Source organism: Copadichromis virginalis, linkage group LG16 (genome assembly GCF_057382275.1).
Source record: "Copadichromis virginalis isolate Kocher_CV1m ecotype Utaka linkage group LG16, C_Virginalis_male_GT1.1, whole genome shotgun sequence".
In the NCBI taxonomy this organism is placed as follows: Eukaryota; Metazoa; Chordata; class Actinopteri; order Cichliformes; family Cichlidae; genus Copadichromis; species Copadichromis virginalis.
Window position 1 is genome coordinate 16,895,566 of NC_140633.1, and position 18,388 is coordinate 16,913,953.

At 38.3% G+C, this 18,388-nt stretch overlaps 1 protein-coding gene across 4 annotated transcripts in view; it reads right to left on the bottom strand.

Moving 5' to 3' along the window:
• The window catches only part of itprid2 (ITPR interacting domain containing 2), a 51,793-nt gene extending 36,349 nt beyond the window's left edge, over positions 1–15,444 (bottom strand). For 3 of the 4 annotated variants that reach the window (XM_085435618.1, XM_085435617.1, XM_085435615.1), the window contains exons 1-6: positions 15,339–15,444; positions 5,850–5,969; positions 5,205–5,342; positions 4,234–4,279; positions 1,003–1,052; positions 736–789 (exon numbers count right to left, since the gene is read on the bottom strand). In XM_085435618.1, coding sequence (XP_085291744.1) covers positions 736–789; positions 1,003–1,052; positions 4,234–4,279; positions 5,205–5,342; positions 5,850–5,949 — 388 coding nt within the window. In that variant the 5' untranslated portion in view covers positions 5,950–5,969; positions 15,339–15,444. Of the gene's footprint in view, positions 1–735; positions 790–1,002; positions 1,053–4,233; positions 4,280–5,204; positions 5,343–5,849; positions 5,970–15,137; positions 15,313–15,338 lie in introns of those variants that run through there. The other variant, XM_085435616.1, reaches the window with a different exon arrangement.
• Between the last annotated feature and the right edge of the window lie 2,944 nt (positions 15,445–18,388).

Sequence of the window (18,388 nt, forward strand, 5' to 3'; positions counted from 1 at the left end):
TTTGGTATCATAGATTTGAGGTGCTTTTGCCTGTCCAAATAATAGTAAACCAGATCAGACCAGAGCAACCCTTAGTGGTAATATGAGTAATTCAACTCAGGATTACGCAATTTCCTAATCAGCAGTAATCCAAGCCAGGGAATCTGGAAGCATATATCGATTTTTCCTGAAGTGACCAATGATAACTTCACATAACATTTTATAAAAGCTTTTGTAATGTTTTTTTTTCCACAGAAGTCAAAAATGAACCACAGATGTGGTTAGCACAGAATCCAGTTTCCATCAGGTCAGAGTCAACAACTACAGGGAGATAACAGGAAAAAAACACAACAAAAACAAAAACACAACAACTTTATTTAAACACTCCAGGAAACCAGAAGGATTTTTTCCTGGACCCTTGGCAGGCTAGCCAATGTAGGACTTCATATTATTGAACAGTAACTATGACCATTAGGATTCTGTTTGCATTAGAATTATACAAAATAAATATATTCCTGGCAACAGAAGTTTGACATCAGTCTTGATTAGTTTTCTTAACTTATGGACCATTAAGGTTTTGCGTTGGGGGCAGCTCTGCTATTATCAGCTTTCAAACTCGGGCGGAGAACACGTTACCAAAATGTCAGTGTTTCTATTTTTAATATGCCATTTAAATCAGGATTCAATTACACAATTAGCAGAAAATGGAGGGAAACCGTTAACAATGAGAAGAAATTGTAAATCTTGCGAACTGACCTTCAGCCCCCAGTGAAAGGTCATCTTCAAAGCTGCAGCCGTTCTTCAGAGGCCCTGTTCTCACACACACACACACACACACACACACACGGCGTGAAATGCCGTCAGTGACAACAGTGCTAAACGAAAACAAATTCAGATTTGATAGTTGTAATGACGCGGCAAATATATTCTGATGCAATAAAGTCTAGAGAGTAGAGGAGCTGTCGCCATCACAAGTTTGACGTTCTCACTGTGCTGCACATAAACAACAAAAATATGGATTACCTCTGCTTGGAGAAGCACTCTGGTCATCTAGAGAGGCTCCAAGGGGAGTTCTGGAAAACAGAGAGATGATGAGTGAAATAAACTGAACACGCACACAAAATCCAACATCAGCCACCAGTTAGGTGTGCTGCGATTAACATGCACTAAAAAGGAAATAAGAAAGTAGCATGATGTATCGATCCACATGCTCTCTCTCTATTGGTAGTCTGTGTGCAGATTTGTACTGTGTGGCTGAAGCCACCTACCCTTAGACTACATCGTAGTAAATTCAAGACAAATCCAAGGTTAAATACCCATCTCACAAATATCCTAGATAACTGATAATAATGCTGTATGCCTTTGTATAGCAAGATATTTCCTAACTTGAGCGAGCGAACTGGCTGCTTGTCTGAGGCTGAGTGCCAACTTTAAGATCTCTCAAGTCAGTAGTAGTCAGTAGTCTGGGTAACCTAGACTAACTGGCAGTCAAATAAAGGCCAATATTTCCAGTCTAAGTCAGGTCAAGATACTTATTCTGGTCAATCACATCCTATACCAATTATTCTAGGTTAAATTCTGGTTTTAGAAGCTTTCGCGGTTGTACTGACAAGACTAGTTGCTCCAGGCTAACTGGCTGACAGATTAGGCTAGTTGACAGTAGTACTGAGGTAGCGGGTCTGAGCTGCTGTCTGCAGCAGGATGCTGGAGAGACTGTGCTGTTACACAACCTGCAGCTTTTATCAATGGCACAAGTTCATGGCACCAAATAAAACACACACACACGGACAATTGTGTAATAGTGCGCAGTCGCAGTGTTTACTATTCCTCCCACTTGCCAAAATCAGCCATGTTGGCCCCAAGTCCCTACCCTGCGACTGTAGCTATAGTAACCTGCTTGCCATGGTGCCGTGTCATGCTGTAGACGTTTCTGAGTGACAGCGGTTAAAACTGTGCTTGTGTGATAACAATGTTGACTCAGCAGGAGGAACCCCTCCTCTGTTTGCTCTTTCTTTTTCTGCTTTTCTTTCCGTCTTCTGTCAGCTTCTTCCTGCATCTTTCTCTCCTTACTCCACTTCAGCCGCTCTGTGCACCCTATCTCTGGGCGTGGGTCTGCTGTCTTTGTCTGTGTTTGTTCCCTGTGGTTCTGTGTGTTCTATGTCGGCGCTACGTCAGCAGCTGATAAAAACACCTTTAAACACACACCTCTAGACATCAGAAAACCATATCAATAACCCACCAAGCGACAAAACCAGTTAGCAAGCGTTTAACTCATGAGTCAGGCTCTAAAAGACCATAGCTCCAGCTGTTCATATTTACATTAATGACTATGTTAATCTTTCTGTACCCTCACACTGATTGTCTTATCCTTTTGATTGTAGTTAATTATTTCAGCAAAGCTTTTATCTCAAGCATCTTAGATGCACTTTATTAAAGTGCTCAAATGCCCATTTCCCAATCTTTGATTCTAAAATAATATTAAGACATATTTGTGTTCTTTAATATAGTGACAAAAACTAGGGTGATTCCCATTCCCATTTAAATAATCCCATAATCAAACAACCCTCGGCACTCATTAACTTAATTTTACTGTAATGCATGGCCTAATTAAATTCAGTAATTATCAGTCATATTTTGACTTGCATTCAAATTCATAATTCATGTATTTTTACTGTAAGTACAGGCATGAAAAAGCTTTGTGAACTATCCAGAACTTGCAAAAGTTAACAGCATGTCATGTCCGAGCCTTCAGCGTCCCATATGTGGGTCTTTTTACCTGGCTAAATCACCATGGGAACTTGGTGAGCACACAATCTGTTTGGGGATTGTTTTAGTTACAATATCCTTTAAGTGTAATACAAATGCTGTGCGGAAGGAAAACATTTTATATGTGGTCAAATGTAGCCCAGCTGTATATTTAGAGCAGCACAAACTGCATCGTCACTGGAATTTTCTTGCATTCAGATTGTTATGTTTGGTGCTAATCAGCTGCCAGGTATCTTATACAGATTGTGATAAGAACATACAGAAAAATATCTATTCAGTCAGTAAATTAATCTCACTTTCATTGGGCAACAAACCAAAAGTGATTTCCACGTTTCTGTTACTGTTTAAACATCCTTTAATTCTGAATAACCTTTAATGTGCCTGCAGTTTAAAGTTTCAGCGCTCAGATACGCAGAATCAATCCCCCTTTCAAGTAAGTGTGCAAACACACTTAAGCAGATAGCCTGGGTTAACAAAGAAAGTTGATAACCACCATCTTACTCGTAATCGCCAACTGAGGTTTTAGGTTTTGTCAAGCCAGCTAACGCAAAGAAAGCCCAGCTAATGTTGAACTTTCTTCATAGCATGCCCCTCAAAACTAGATTAGCACAGATGCACAGTTACTTTTAACCAGTCGAAGTGTCTGTACAGGTGAAGTTGTTTGTAGGAAAAATTAACAATGATAACGGCAATAAAACACAATCCAGTTTATATATAATGGAAACATTTCCAATAATTTTTCCTGCAATGCCCCACTTCAGAAGCAGAAGAAAAAGCCCATAATGCCATAATTTTAATAAATCATTAACAATAAAAAAAAAAATACAAGTGCAATTTTAGTCAAACAAAGCTTGGAAAAAAATATCCACAAACTCTTGTTTATTTTCCCTAAAAATAAGAAAGAAAATGCTGTTTTTCTAAGCCTTTCAGCTTCAGGAAGTTACAGCACACAGTTCGGTTAGCTGACCACAGCATGAGCCAAAAAGACCAAAAACTGCAAAGCACTCTGTTCTCCAATGTTTGCCTTTTCTCTTGTTTTGTATATATTCCTTTTGATTGCATCCATTTCTCTTATTTGTTATTTATTCCTGCTCTCTTGCCATTTATATTTTATTCCTGCACAGTTGAAGGAATTAAATTTCTTTGTAAATGTGCAATGACAATAAGGGGCTTTTCTACTCTATTCTATTCTATAGTGTATGTCCAAGGGACTCAAAGTGTTTTTCTAAAAAGAACTCACTACAACAAAAACGGAGAAGAGCACATTTTGGTCATTATGAACAAAAATGTGAATAACATAATAAAGGACCTGTGGGATATGATACAAAGCAAACCTATTTTTTTTAAACTTCTTGCTTAAAAACATTCATTTTAAACTGGCATCATTAAATTATTGGACTGAATCATCTAGCATGTGTGCACTGCTTTAGCACGTGAGACATTTACTGAAAACAGGATATTTAATCAGGTGGTGAATGAATACTGTACCTGCAGTCATTCAGCCAGCTGGCGATCTTGTTGTTAGGAACTTGTCCTAGTAGAAAGAAACGAGTATGTTAAAGCAATAAAACAGCGCGTGCTGTACTGTGCAGTGATTACAACATGCTATAAAACTATTATAGTGGTGCCAGACATCAGGATATGTCAACATTACAGTAATTTGGTCTGCAGTTTGTGTTTCCACTGTTTTAGATGTAAGTGGTCCACATCCAACTTTTCTTCACAATGCTCTGACCACAAATAATGATTCATTTTATAGTTTCCCTAACTTTACATTTTACATGTATAATGATTAAATGTCACATTATTTTAAATGTGGGCAAAAGTGCATAAAAAGTAATCCCTGTGGCCCAAAACTTTGGTGCTTTACACTCTAAATAATATGTTTTGCTGTGTTTGTTTTTTTGCAATAAGAAGGCAATCAGGCTTTTTTATATGCCTGTAAAGTGATTTGATGGTTACACTTATTAGGGCTACAAACCAAAACCTGTGAAACACAACACACACCCGACAATACTTACTGAATGAGAATTCATTTCACTTTGATCTTCTGACAAATTAAAGTGATCTCCACGTCTCCTTTAGACTGTAGGACAGTAACGTGTTTAAATGTATCCAGTTAAAAAGCTGCAAAAAGACCTTGAATCCAACAGAAATCTATGGATAGAAGTCTTTGGGAAAAGTCTTTGGCTTTCTATCCTGACCTCTGCAGACGTTATTCCTGCTTTTTTCCGGCTCAGTCACATTTTGTGTCATCTCGAATAAGAATTTGGGTTTAATCTGTAACTCTCAGTCACACCATGTTTTAGAACAGAGGCTTATCTATAACCTTTTCTATTTCAAAGGTTCATAAACAAATAAAAGCATATCATTAAGTCAGTAAATGTAAAACCTTGGATACACGGGTATTTTAGGTAAAGTATTTAGCAAAAGAGGCTAAACAGTTAAGTTCAACTAACCCTGTGCTGTGGGTCCCTGTGTGTTCCCATTACTCTGGCTCTGCTGGGGCTCCTGGGGACCAAAGAGGTGTTCTGAGTTTGAATCTTGCCAGACGGATTCTCTGGTTTTGGCCCAGGCCTGACGCCTTGATGTGGGATCTACGGATCAATCAAGCATACCGTCTGTCAACATGATGGCTATTAAAAGGTTGTTAAACCAGAATTACTCACAAATGTGCGTGAACGGTTCTATAACTATATTTTCAAATTGTCAACAGTACCACATTTGTAAGAGTGTAACGGAGTCTCTGAATGCAAAGTAAGACTTGCAAATGTGTCCAGTAATCTGAAAATCTGCTTTCAAAATCAGTGTGTGTTATCAGATGACATATTTGTAAATAGGTCTAGATTTTCAGCACACTTTTTATCCATTTATTTTAGCATTTTGTTCAACTACTAAGTGATCCCCTTAACTAATTAGTTCAAATGTTTATTTATTTTGGAGGTAAGATAAAAAAAAAAAAATTATTCACCTCTTCTAACCAATTTGAAATGATTTATTATTATTGCTTGTTATTTCAAGCGTTTAATTGATAGTCCAGTATTTCAGCTGCTTTCCCCATTATTACAGTATATTCATTCTGAATCTAAAGAAAGGTGACGCACCTAGACCAGCACTGACTTCCATTGCCAGAGCTCCACTCTCCATTTCTCTGGTTGGTTTGATGCGGTCAGTCAAAGAAGACTGACGACTTTTCAGCAACATCAGCAAAAGACAACATACACCTGCAAACACAGAAGAACACTTTTATATTTAATATGCACTTAACTCGTTCACTGCCATTGACGTCTATAGATGTCAATTACGTTTTCAATGGGAGGGGCTAGAATACAACCTCGGGCAGCTTGTCAGTGAACATCAGACTGCTTGAAATGTATTTTTCACAAAAAGCTCGTTTTCTCCCTTTTTTTGGTCAAAACAGGCATTTTTGGTGGAACCCACCCCTCTTCTACAGCTGATTACTAAAGAACGGAAAATGGTAGAAACAAGCTTTTTTTTTTGGATGGAAGAAGAGAGTCTGTTCTTCATTTTGGTAGGTTCAGCGTTTATGTGATCATAACACACAGTTTTCTGTGGCTCTTCAAAAATGAGTAAAAATGCTCAAAAACCCTGGCAGTGAATGAGTTAAAACATGAATACGAATCGTTGAAAACAAAGCAACTATATAAAGAAAAGATGAATGATGTTAGTAGATAAAAGGATCTAAATCACTAGTACAACTATCACTTTTGGACAGTATAAAGCACGTGTACACACAGATACTAATCCTGATTTGGTGTCAATAGGAAACAAGGGACAAGTCTCAGCAAACATCTACATCTATAAAACTAAATGGCATCATTACATCACAAAATTTGTTGTAAACTCCTAGCACGTAGCAAACAACGGTGTAGTTTAACAACAATTCTTACCTTTACTGGTTATATTTGGTCTTTGTGACTGAAATGTTAAAACTCTTATGCAAACACAAGTGACTTTGCATCTTTACTTTAATGTGCTTCCTGATAATTACTATTTGTGCAGTAAAGACCAGTTCTGGAGGAGGAAAGTTGCTTTGTAGTTAGATGAGAAGAAGAGAAGTGGCCTTTATTATTGATGAACAAGTTATCCACACTGAGACCAGCTGAGCTGAGACACACACCCACACACACACACCTAAGCAGCAGAGATGCAGTGCTGACGCAGTGCAATAGTGCACTTTTTTTTTAATATTCCAAGAGAGAAAATATAATATTCACAGTTAGCTTAATTGGTTGAAACTGAGTTTTCAGGGTATTAACTTTGGTTAAGAAAGAAAAAATGAGAAGTTAAAGCTGTTATCATGATATTTAGGGCCCATGCAAAAATCTACTGTCAGGGTTCACCAAAGAAGTGTAGTGTCAGTTCTGCTGACACAGGGCAAACTAATGTGATGATTCATGTGCAAAAATGTACCCAGAGGTGTAAAAAGTTCTTTGGGTGATCTACTGACTCTCTTTCAAAAATGATGAGGGACTGAGGGATTGAGTTACTTCCTAACAAAAATGACACAGTATGAAGAGAAATGAGAGGACACTGAAAAAGAATCAATATGATTTTCTATAAGGGAAATTGCAGGGACAGGGATTGCAGGAAATGGTGAGGACTGAGATTCCATCAGAGCACAGAATTTACCCAGAGCAGCTCCTCTGCACTTAATAGCCAACGCATACAAAGTGTAGAAGAACACCAGACGTTATTTGCCATGGGAGCCCAAGTCGTTTGTCTGTTAATCAAGGTAAGTTACTGCGCTAGGATGTGTAAATGGGTGCATCCGTCTGTTTTTTCCTGCAAGCAGTGTGAGGCTGCTTGTATTTATTAAAGTCTGACACACTAACACAATCAAATTAACAGCTGCATTTTGACAGACATTTGAATATGGTATACAGTGGGGCAAAAAAGTATTTAGTCAGCCACCGATTGTGCAAGTTCCCCCACCTAAAATGATGACAGAGGTCAGTAATTTGCACCAGAGGTACACTTCAACTGTGAGAGACAGAATGTGAAAAAAAATCCATGAATTCACATGGTAGGATTTGTAAAGAATTTATTCGTAAATCAGGGTGGAAAATAAGTATTTGGTCAATAACAAAAATACAACTCAATACTGTGTAACATAACCTTTGTTGGCAATAACAGAGGTCAAACGTTTACTATAGGTCTTTACCAGGTTTGCACACACAGTAGCTGGTATTTTGGCCCATTCCTCCATGCAGATCTTCTCGAGAGCAGTGATGTTTTGGGGCTGTCGCCGAGCAACACGGACTTTCAACTCCCGCCACAGATTTTCTATGGGGTTGAGGTCTGGAGACTGGCTAGGCCACTCCAGGACTTTCAAATGCTTCTTACGGAGCCACTCCTTTGTTGCCCGGGCGGTGTGTTTTGGATCATTGTCATGTTGGAAGACCCAGCCTCGTTTCATCTTCAAAGTTCTCACTGATGGAAGGAGGTTTTGGCTCAAAATCTCACGATACATGGCCCCATTCATTCTGTCCTTAACACGGATCAGTCGTCCTGTCCCCTTGGCAGAAAAACAGCCCCATAGCATGATGTTTCCACCCCCATGCTTCACAGTAGGTATGGTGTTCTTGGGATACAACTCAGTATTCTTCTTCCTCCAAACACGACGAGTTGAGTTTATACAAAAAAGTTCTACTTTGGTTTCATCTGACCACATGACATTCTCCCAATCCTCTGCTGTATCATCCATGTGCTCTCTGGCAAACTTCAGACGGGCCTGGACATGCACTGGCTTCAGCAGCGGAACACGTCTGGCACTGCGGGATTTGATTCCCTGCCGTTGTAGTGTGTTACTGATGGTGACCTTTGTTACTTTGGTCCCAGCTCTCTGCAGGTCATTCACCAGGTCCCCCCGTGTGGTTCTGGGATCTTTGCTCACCGTTCTCATGATCATTTTGACCCCACGGGATGAGATCTTGCGTGGAGCCCCAGATCGAGGGAGATTATCAGTGGTCTTGTATGTCTTCCATTTTCTGATGATTGCTCCCACAGTTGATTTTTTCACACCAAGCTGCTTGCCTATTGTAGATTCACTCTTCCCAGTCTGGTGCAGGTCTACAATACTTTTCCTGGTGTCCTTCGAAAGCTCTTTGGTCTTGGCCATGGCGGAGTTTGGAGTCTGACTGTTTGAGGCTGTCTCTCACAGTTGAAGTGTACCTCTGGTGCAAATTACTGACCTCTGTCATCATTTTAAGTGGGGGAACTTGCACAATCGGTGGCTGACTAAATACTTTTTTGCCCCACTGTATGTGCACCGTTACAAGAATATTTTTGTTCTATTGCTTTCTATTAATTTATATAATTTTAAGTTAAGCAGGACAGAGTTCTTTTAAAGAAAGATTTACTTATATTCTCAAAAGTTAAGCATGACAGGCTTCTGTTTAAGAAACAGACCTGTTTTACTGTGTTAATGTTGTCATTTTGAGCTAAAAATAAATGGCTAAATGATCATTTGTTTCCCATATGGTCATATCACAAAGAATATGCATCTGCTTAAATCAAATTCAAGTCAAATGGTTAAAAAATAATTTCACACACAAAAAAAAGAGCTACCACACTGGGAAGGGTGAAGACAACTGGGTTGCCCGGCCCTGGCCACGATGTGTCCCTTATTTATTTTTCAGGGAGTTGGCAACCCTAGAAGAGATATAAGACGAAAGATCACAGCTTTGAGCCATCCACCTGTTACAGTTTCCCACTCGGTTGCAAATAAATGAAGAGTTCAACTGGCACAAATCCCTCAACCAACTACTTTTCAGTAGTAAAACAGACATTGCACCAAAAAAAAAAAAAAAAAAAAAAAGCCAAAAGAGGGTTTTCCTATTAAGTATTAGTAAATCTGTCCTGTTATTTAAGCATTTGACCTCATTACATGTGTATTTGTAGGATTTTCCTTTTCAGAGCTCATAAACACCCTGAAAGACAATCAAAACCTTTTTAAAGTGAGTCAATGGATTTGCAAGTTTAAGAGTTTTAGTCCAATTACAGAAATGAGCACAAGTGAAGATATGCAGCTGTGCAACAACACAAATGATTTTCATTGAGTTTGTAGATCTGAGAAGAAAACAATTTAAAAAATAAAATCTGTTAAAATGCTGCAGTTACTGGGACCCAACAATCAAAAGCATCTTAGATTAATATATGAATTTCTTAATGTATAATACTGACTTTGATAAACACCTAGCATTACATGGCATACAAAAAAAGAAAAAACAACAATGTGCACATGACATAGTTACTGTTCTACCTCAATACACGGCAGATTGGTATCTGATGGCAAATAATGTTTTGTGTTTTGTGCATACCGTACAGGTCAACTGTAACACAGATTTCAGGTTTGCAATAAAGACAGCTGCGGGAATCCTGCCGCCACACCAGCTGTCACATGACTTTAACTCTGTGAAAAGTTGCAGAATTCAAAATTCACCAGAGAATATGTAAGGAAGACAAAAGCATCAACATTATGAGCGAGCAGGCAACTATCCTGCAGGAAAGCATTAAAAAGAGGGAGGCAAGACACATCCCAAGAGAAGAGAGCTGTAAGCAGTTAGTAAGAACTGATGAAGATGATCGGACTGGTGACTATAAAAGTTTTTAAGCTCAGTTAAATAAATTCAACTTGCCAATGTGGTGAAATAGCCTTAGAAACAATTACAAATCCAAAAGTACATGTGACTGCGCACACTCAAACACTTCTTAAACAAATAGGAGTCAAACCCAAACAGCGAGTCAAAACGGATGTTGTAAAATTCTCTTTTAGTTGATTAGATCATTATCAAGCAAAATGAACACACACCGATTGTTTCTGTACTCTATGGTGCCACTTAAAAGTCACACAATAATTTGATTAAGAAGTAGACTGAATGCAGGAGTCGCTCTGGAGTTGATGTTTTGTCTACTAAAAATATATGGATGTGTGTATAGGTGGACCCGGGCCTTTCATTTTCCATTCCACGTTAGAGCAGAATCCAAAGCAAGTATGAAAATAAAACAAAGCAAATTTAACTTTTCTGTGTGACACTTTGTTTTCACTTTTTGCAGCTATGTAACTATTAATATTAAAATGACCCTATAACATTTCAGCTTTTAGCCATTTCTACATGAAGGAATGGGTGAAAAACGTGACTTGCACAGCAGAATATTACATTTCTTAAAACGCTGTTTTAAAAGCTTCCAGACAATAAAGAACTAAACACATTAAAACTCTGGGTGCCAATTTAGTTGTGTTGTAAATCTTAAGGTCTTCACTAAGTGCTTTATTTGTTAGCTAGCCTACTTAGCAAAACAGCTATAACACCCAGAATGCTAACAGGCAGGTGTGCAGTTTGCTAGCAATGTGGCTAATCATCAACATAGGCAAGTTAATGAACAGCTACCTCTACATTTCACAGTAAATAATACAGCTTCAAAAGGAATTTACTGACCTTCAGAATGTAACTGCATGGTATATGTATCCTGCTGCGCAGCTATTCATTTTTTATTCCAAATACTGACCTGACTTTACTTACAAGAGCCGAGTATTCACAATTTTAACACCTAGGACTAAATTTCTAACAGTTCTTGTGCTGAGTCACTTTTACTGATAAAGTCCACTGTGTAAAAAGTTACCCACTAAAAACTAAAGCTCTGAGGTAAAAGTCAAATAGTGCTCATGGAGTTATGGAAGGGAGGAGGAGAGTGATGGAGAGGAAGAGGCAGAAGCCTGGAGGAGCATGAAGCCAAATCTAAAAGAGAACGTGTGAAACAGGAAACGAGTGTTTAGAATGAAGAACAGAACAACTTCCTGTCCGAGAGAGAGACAGACGGAGAGAGAAAGAAAGATGAGGGGTGAGCAAGGGACAACTATTTTTAGAATGCTCTTGTAAATGCAAAACAAAGTGGACAATCTGAAAACAGCTGCAAGCACACAGACAGCACAGACAGAATGAATCAGCTGCTTTAAAACACATCAGTGACACAGCAAGAGTGACACAGGAGCAGTGGCTAGCAGGTCAACCACTCTCCATCCTCCAAGTCATCTTTAACTCAGAGTGCCCTCAGTTCCTCATAATTTAAAGAAGGTCATGAAGAAATTTTAGCGTTGCCCTTTGGAGATAACAGCAGTCATTACAGAATTCAGCTTTGACATTCGCAACACTTCCAGCGACAGGCTCTTTTGAATTAAGATTTTTCTGCAAATATAAAACAATTCCATTTAAAACTCAAGACAAGCTGATGCTGTGGTCACAGAGCTTCCATTAAAGCAAGTCATACATCAGACTGAACCAGCAGAGCAGGAGTTACTGTTGGCCTAAGCCTGCAGCAGCATTTATGAAGCTCCGTCAAGTCAACAATGCAGTGATCATGACAAAAAAAAAACTAGTAAATGCTGATGCAGGAGTGCGAAGTCTACATTTTCATACACCGCATGTTGACACTTAAGATGCAGAGAAAAGGACTCTGCATCCAATTTGGAATATTAATCACTAAACACAATTTTCTACCTAGAAATGCCAACGTTTTAAAGATTCCAATATCTGACATGGTTAATTAATAAAAACTGAAATGTTTCAAAACGCTTACTTTTCCTCATATGAGAGGTTATTTAGTTGGTCCACAGTCTTAAACAAGCCATTGTAGCTCTAAGAGTCACAGCATTTTCCTCATATGACCATATTTGAAATATCGGCTCTCTGTGACATCATACAGATCCAGGAGCAGAAAAAAAAAAGGCCACACATAAGCAAAGGAGGTCAACCAGCGCACACCTCACGCTTATAGACAAAAGACGATCGAGAGTTTGCATGATTGCCGCCTTTTGACGGTCTTCTTTTAAATCGCTGCTGATGACTGATTGTGAAACGTTTTTGTACGTTTTAGCATAGATTTTATACATAAACATCTTTGACTTAACTCCATCTTTTCTTTTACCTTACAGATTGTTATTGTTGTCTTTAAGATATTCATTATACTGGAATCACACTGTATCTTATTTACATTTTGATGTCTTGACTGTCCCATCTGAATTTAGATGCAAATCCTTTTTATAATTTCCTCCCACCTTGTTTTTTTTTTTTTTATTCCGTGTTTCTGTGAAGACCTTTGTAACACTGGTTTCGAGAAGTGCCGTACAAAGAGACGTTATTGCTACTTATTAACATTTACACTTCATTTCTCCCTTTGTCCAAACTAAAGATTTTTTTGGTCAACACATAAAACAAAGAAAAGCAGAGGACGACCATAAGTGAGAATCATCTGGTCATTCTGCTTAAAAAACAGCATTATCAATTAATAACGAAATCATTCAAATGGCTTTATTTCAGCTCTATGTCGAGTTTAAATACGACACTTCTTTCGCATCTGCTTCACTGTTGAGAAGTGACTGCAATGCAGATATTAATATCTAGTCTTCAAGATCTAGTTTTGAACAGGAATTTTATGTTTTAAAAAAATGACTCAAGCACAGGAAAACTGTGAATGAGGAACTAATGAAATACTTAACACACTTAAAAATACTTTAAAAATATAATTAAGTTATTAAGTAGATTTATTATCTCTATAATAAAAGTCATTTCAGTTAATATTATTTTAGGGTATTACAAGATCTGAGCTGGCCCTGGAAAAGGACGTTCTGGAAATCAAAACAATGCAGGCGACTGAATAATATACGTAAATTTATTATTGGAGAAAGGAAAAAAGACACATTTAGCTTTAAGAAATGACTCCTCTTTGAGTTGTATTACATTTCAGCAAGGGTAAATCTTGGTTGTCCAATAATCCGTTTAAAATATCAACTTTTTCTGGCTTTTCTGTTTTATCTGAAAGTAAACTAGTCATCTCTGAGAGAAGAGGATGACCCACTGACTGCAGGAATATCGGGCCTCAGTGTTAAGTTAACCTGTCGACTCTGACAGAAGCCAGACTCAGAGGTCGAACTGCAAAACGCAACACAAGCCTCAACTTTTTCCAGGATCGGCGTGGTCAGCGTACACGGCGCAATGATAACAGAAGCATTACTCTGTGGAACGCTCGTGAAGCATGTGAGGCGACAAATAAAGTCGGTGTGTTCAAATTGACATATCTGTACAAGGGACAGTTGAGCATTTGGATTTCATAGACATATTCTGTAATTACTTCACTATATTTAACACTAGTTTTAATGTAAATTCAAATACTGAATACAAACTTCACAATAGTTTTAATATATACTTTTAAAAAATGATGACTGTGGTCATTTTCATGCAAAAATATCAAACATTTTATAAATCGGGGATTTACTGCTTGCCCTGAAATAGATTTACTGAATAATTTCAAGGTTTAATGCAGTGCAGGTGAGAAACTGCCATTTCTTACATGTTACCAAGCAATCGGTGAATGCATTTGGATATTAACCAGCAGCCTGACATTCAACAATGCAGAACCAGAACAGAAACCAGCTCCAACTTAACCACCTGAGTTGGAGCATAATGTGTTTAAACATGAATGCATCACTGCTAATAATAGCACGTCATACCGCCACAGGTACTTTGCCTGCTTTAGACATCTCTAGTTTTGGCACTTAAAAATCTTTTACTCAGGAAGCTTCCACCACTTGTAGCTTTGGTACTTTTACATAACTGTGAAAGCATTTCCATTTTCTAAACTAAATCACATATTTCAACCTGAAGAGCATGATGGTGAGGTTTGGTCTTTTCAACATTATTACTACTATTTGTTAATAAGTTACTATATTAGCCTGACCAACAGCATTTACAGTAATGTGGACATTTAAAAACACAAGATACATTTTTACAAACAAACCCTGAAGTTATTAACATTAAAATGATTATTAGTAGAAAAAGATAAGCTTGGTTTTTTTATATATTGCAAAAAAGTAAGTAGGTAAACCAAAGATCATTTTGGTTTAACTAAACAAAAAGGAACTTTTCATAGATAAGACTTCAACAAGGAGGCTGATGATCAGTTGGTAAACTTTTCTGCTGTGTCATGTCATAGTGAATTCTGTTATTTTGATTTTAGACTGATTGCATTTCCCAAGGTTCAAAAACACACCCGAAACTAAAACTTATTGATCAGCTCCCTGCAGGCTGACTAATAAAATCATCTGATGCTAAAGTTTCCTTCAGAAATGTAAGCCTGCATTCAGCTATGTGGATTAGGTACACCTTTAAGTGATCACAAACAGCAGCAGCAGCATTTCAGAGCCCGCAATTCACTGCACAGCCCGACAGCTTGTTAGTCAATAAGCATTTTTTAACACGCCACAGTTTGCAACACACGCACGCACAGATGAAGACCTATCTGTAACCCACTGAAGGGTCACTTTTCTTCAGATATGTGCGGTTTGAACACCATCCAACCGACTTTAAACTCACTTTTCAAGCCTGCGCAGCCTCTCTTCTAAATCGTCAGCAAACTTTCTTCTCCTGCTGTAAAATCAAGCCCCCTTTCTGATCCCGTTCACTCGTTCCTGCTCTGTTATGACACGAAGGACGGGGCTGACAGCAGCCTCACCAAAACTCTCAAACAGCCGCAGAGCAGTGGGCAGCGGCGCCGTGAGCGCCCCGGTCACTCACCTTCATGTTCCTCCGCAGTTTGCGCCTCAAATCCCAAAGTGTCAAAGTTGACCAAACTTTTCTAATAAACACTCCAACATTCCCGCTTCCGCTTCCTGAAACCTGCTGAAGCAGTGACAAGTAGCGTGCGAGGAGGAGGAGGACGGCGACGGGGAGGGCAGGAGGAAGGAGGTGTGTCCTCAGAAGGGTACGGCGGAGGAACAGCGACCCCTGCCGGACCCCCTTTTTCTTCACATATCCTAGCTTGTTGTCGTCTGGCTACTGTTGTCTTTAATATTTACTGACTGCACACATAATGTAATATCAGCTAGAATCCAGTGAGGTTACAAGAATCAAATGCCTTGTTTTTGAAGTACAAACACACACACACACACACACACACACATATATATATAAAATTATTTTTTAATTAAAAATATCCCCATTGCTTTCTCATATTTCTTGCTTTGCCCTCCAAAGTGTTATGCAGTCTAATCGCTATTGATTTTTTCCCCCCAGGTTTAGTTTGAAATGTAGTTTTAGTTCACTGTAGATGTGTAGCAGCAATTGAAAGGTTGCTGGTTCGATTCCATCTCAAGATAGCACTCACCTTTGAGGGTGCATTAATAAGTGCACCTGGTGTATAACCCTGCCAAATCAAACATGGAGAGCTACCTGCTGTCGTGACCCTTCGGGGTTGCCAACTGACAAACACTCCAACAGAGAGAAAACCCGTTGGTGATACCAGTAAAATTTGTATTATTTTAGCTTAATAACTGTGAACATTTAAATCAAAACAAAGTGCTTTTATTTTAATTAATCAGCTGACCACTTCATCTCAATTTTTTAAAAGGCTAATAGCAAAAACACCTGCATAATTCTTTCTAACTTCCTAAGATTTTGGTTTATGTATCCAGAAGAAAAATACAACTTTTCCTAACTGTGACTTTGGGCTGCTCCTTCTGGCATGAACACCTTGCATCCACTGAGTAAACGTGCAAAATATCAGGATAATTTCAAGGTGGCAGTTTTATGACACGAGATTTGGGTCATGAAACAAGACAAGGACCCAAAGCATGTACGCAACCAGCAACAGAATGACTGAAAGAAGGAGAAAAAGCAGATTTTCCAGACTTTACTGGAAGAATTTTGCTTTAACTATTTCTGTGACATGACCTGAATATAAGCATTTGCTTATATTGCTTATATCACTTAGTGTGGTGAAAAAGAGCTATGAGAAGTACACTTTAATCAGAAAGCATTTGTCAATAATTAGACTTGGCTCAAGATCAGATTGATGAGAAATCAATTCAGATACTTCTCAAGTGTTTAGATTTTTTTTTGTATAAAAGTCAGTGTAGAGGCTAAATGTTCACTTCTTGTTTTTATAATTCATAGATATTCTGAAGAATTCAAAGAAATATTTGAACTTTTTAATCTGCAGTACCAACATATGAGCACCAGATGGAAACCAAACACTATTGCAGTGCAGCTGATCTGCACTGAGAGGCTTTGTTGCTGCCTGTTTTCAAGTTCTAACACGTCCCCTCACACGTGATAAGGATCCTAGATTATTTGCATTAAACTATACAGATCAGATGGAGCACACCTACGCCCATTTTAGTAACCATTAGGGTCCGACCAGGTGGGGCATTGTCACCTGTTCTCATCAATTTGTATATTGATGACCTTTCTAACAAACATGAAACAAGCATGATGCTGGATGGATGGTTATTAATGATCCTTAGAGCATGTTTTTTTTTCTCTCATGGAGACTAAAGTCAGATATTTGGGTCACATAATCAGGAATGAGCTTTGTAATAATGATGATGATGATGTGCAATGCACGAGCACTTTAAAACACCTGTTTTTAGAGCTTGCTGTATTTGTGTTAAAAGCAAATGCTTCAGGTGGCATGTGATGACACTTTGAGGATCTTGCTCAAGCTTCAAAGATGAATAAATGGAGTCTGAGTATTTATAACTATACTGTTCCCAACTGTAATGCCATGCTGAGTTATTGTTTGTATAAACATACATGTCGAAGTGATTCTAAAAACACGGCCTGGCACAAGATATTCCTCCTGCCCCTGGAAACACTGTAAACATTGCCCGTTTGTGCAGTGATCGCTTGTGATTGCATTTTTGCATTGCTGTATTCATACTGTTACTTTTTGTGTATTGAGATGCATCAGAAGTAAAGTTTCCCTATTTAAAGTTTTTAAAAAAGTCAAGAATTTTTCAGCTACGCCTCCAGCAGGAATCTGCTGTTACTTTGAACGTCATGTGGGAACACGTTGAGTTATGACAGTTTGAGTCACACCTGCCAAAAGAATGAGAAAGAAAAAAACTTTTTAAAAAAATAGTGTAGGGGACTGACTGTGATTGGATGTTTGTTCTGCAGCTACTTCCTGTGGTGCTTCTGCTTTATGTCGCAACATGTTTCTAAAAACCAGTCTTCTTCCTCTTGGTGTCACGTGTAAATATGGAACGGCCTTCAGTTTGCTTATTTATGACCATCATATTATTTTCAAATGCATTTTAACTACATTAAAGCTGAATGCAGTTCTGCTCTTGCAGAGCTGTTTGTCTTGTTTCTAGAGTTGTGCGATAATTTTATTCTCTATAATTTCTTCATTTCTTTTTTTTAAGGGGTGAACTTCTTCTTTGTTGTTATGTGTTCTAATGAATCTTTGTTGTCTGTTTACTTCTCTGTTTATTAATTCAAGTGTGGCCTGGATACTAGATACTATTGTGTGCGTTTTTTGCATGAATAAGGCAATCTGACCTTCTACATACACGCACAGACGCCCACACACACCTGGCAGTATGGAATATTGATGATTATTCAACAGTGAGTTTCTGTGCTGTTTGTGAGCTTTGCTCCAAAGAGAAAATTCATTCATTTCGGTCGCTTCTGCGTCCTGTGAACATGTCAGGTAAACATAGTACACCTTCTGCATTTAAAATGCAATAAAACTCTAAGCGCGGACCTCACTAAAATACATTTAAAGCAATAAAAATCCATCAAGCAGAAAAAGAGAAAACTTTGATTCTTTTTTTCATTATTAT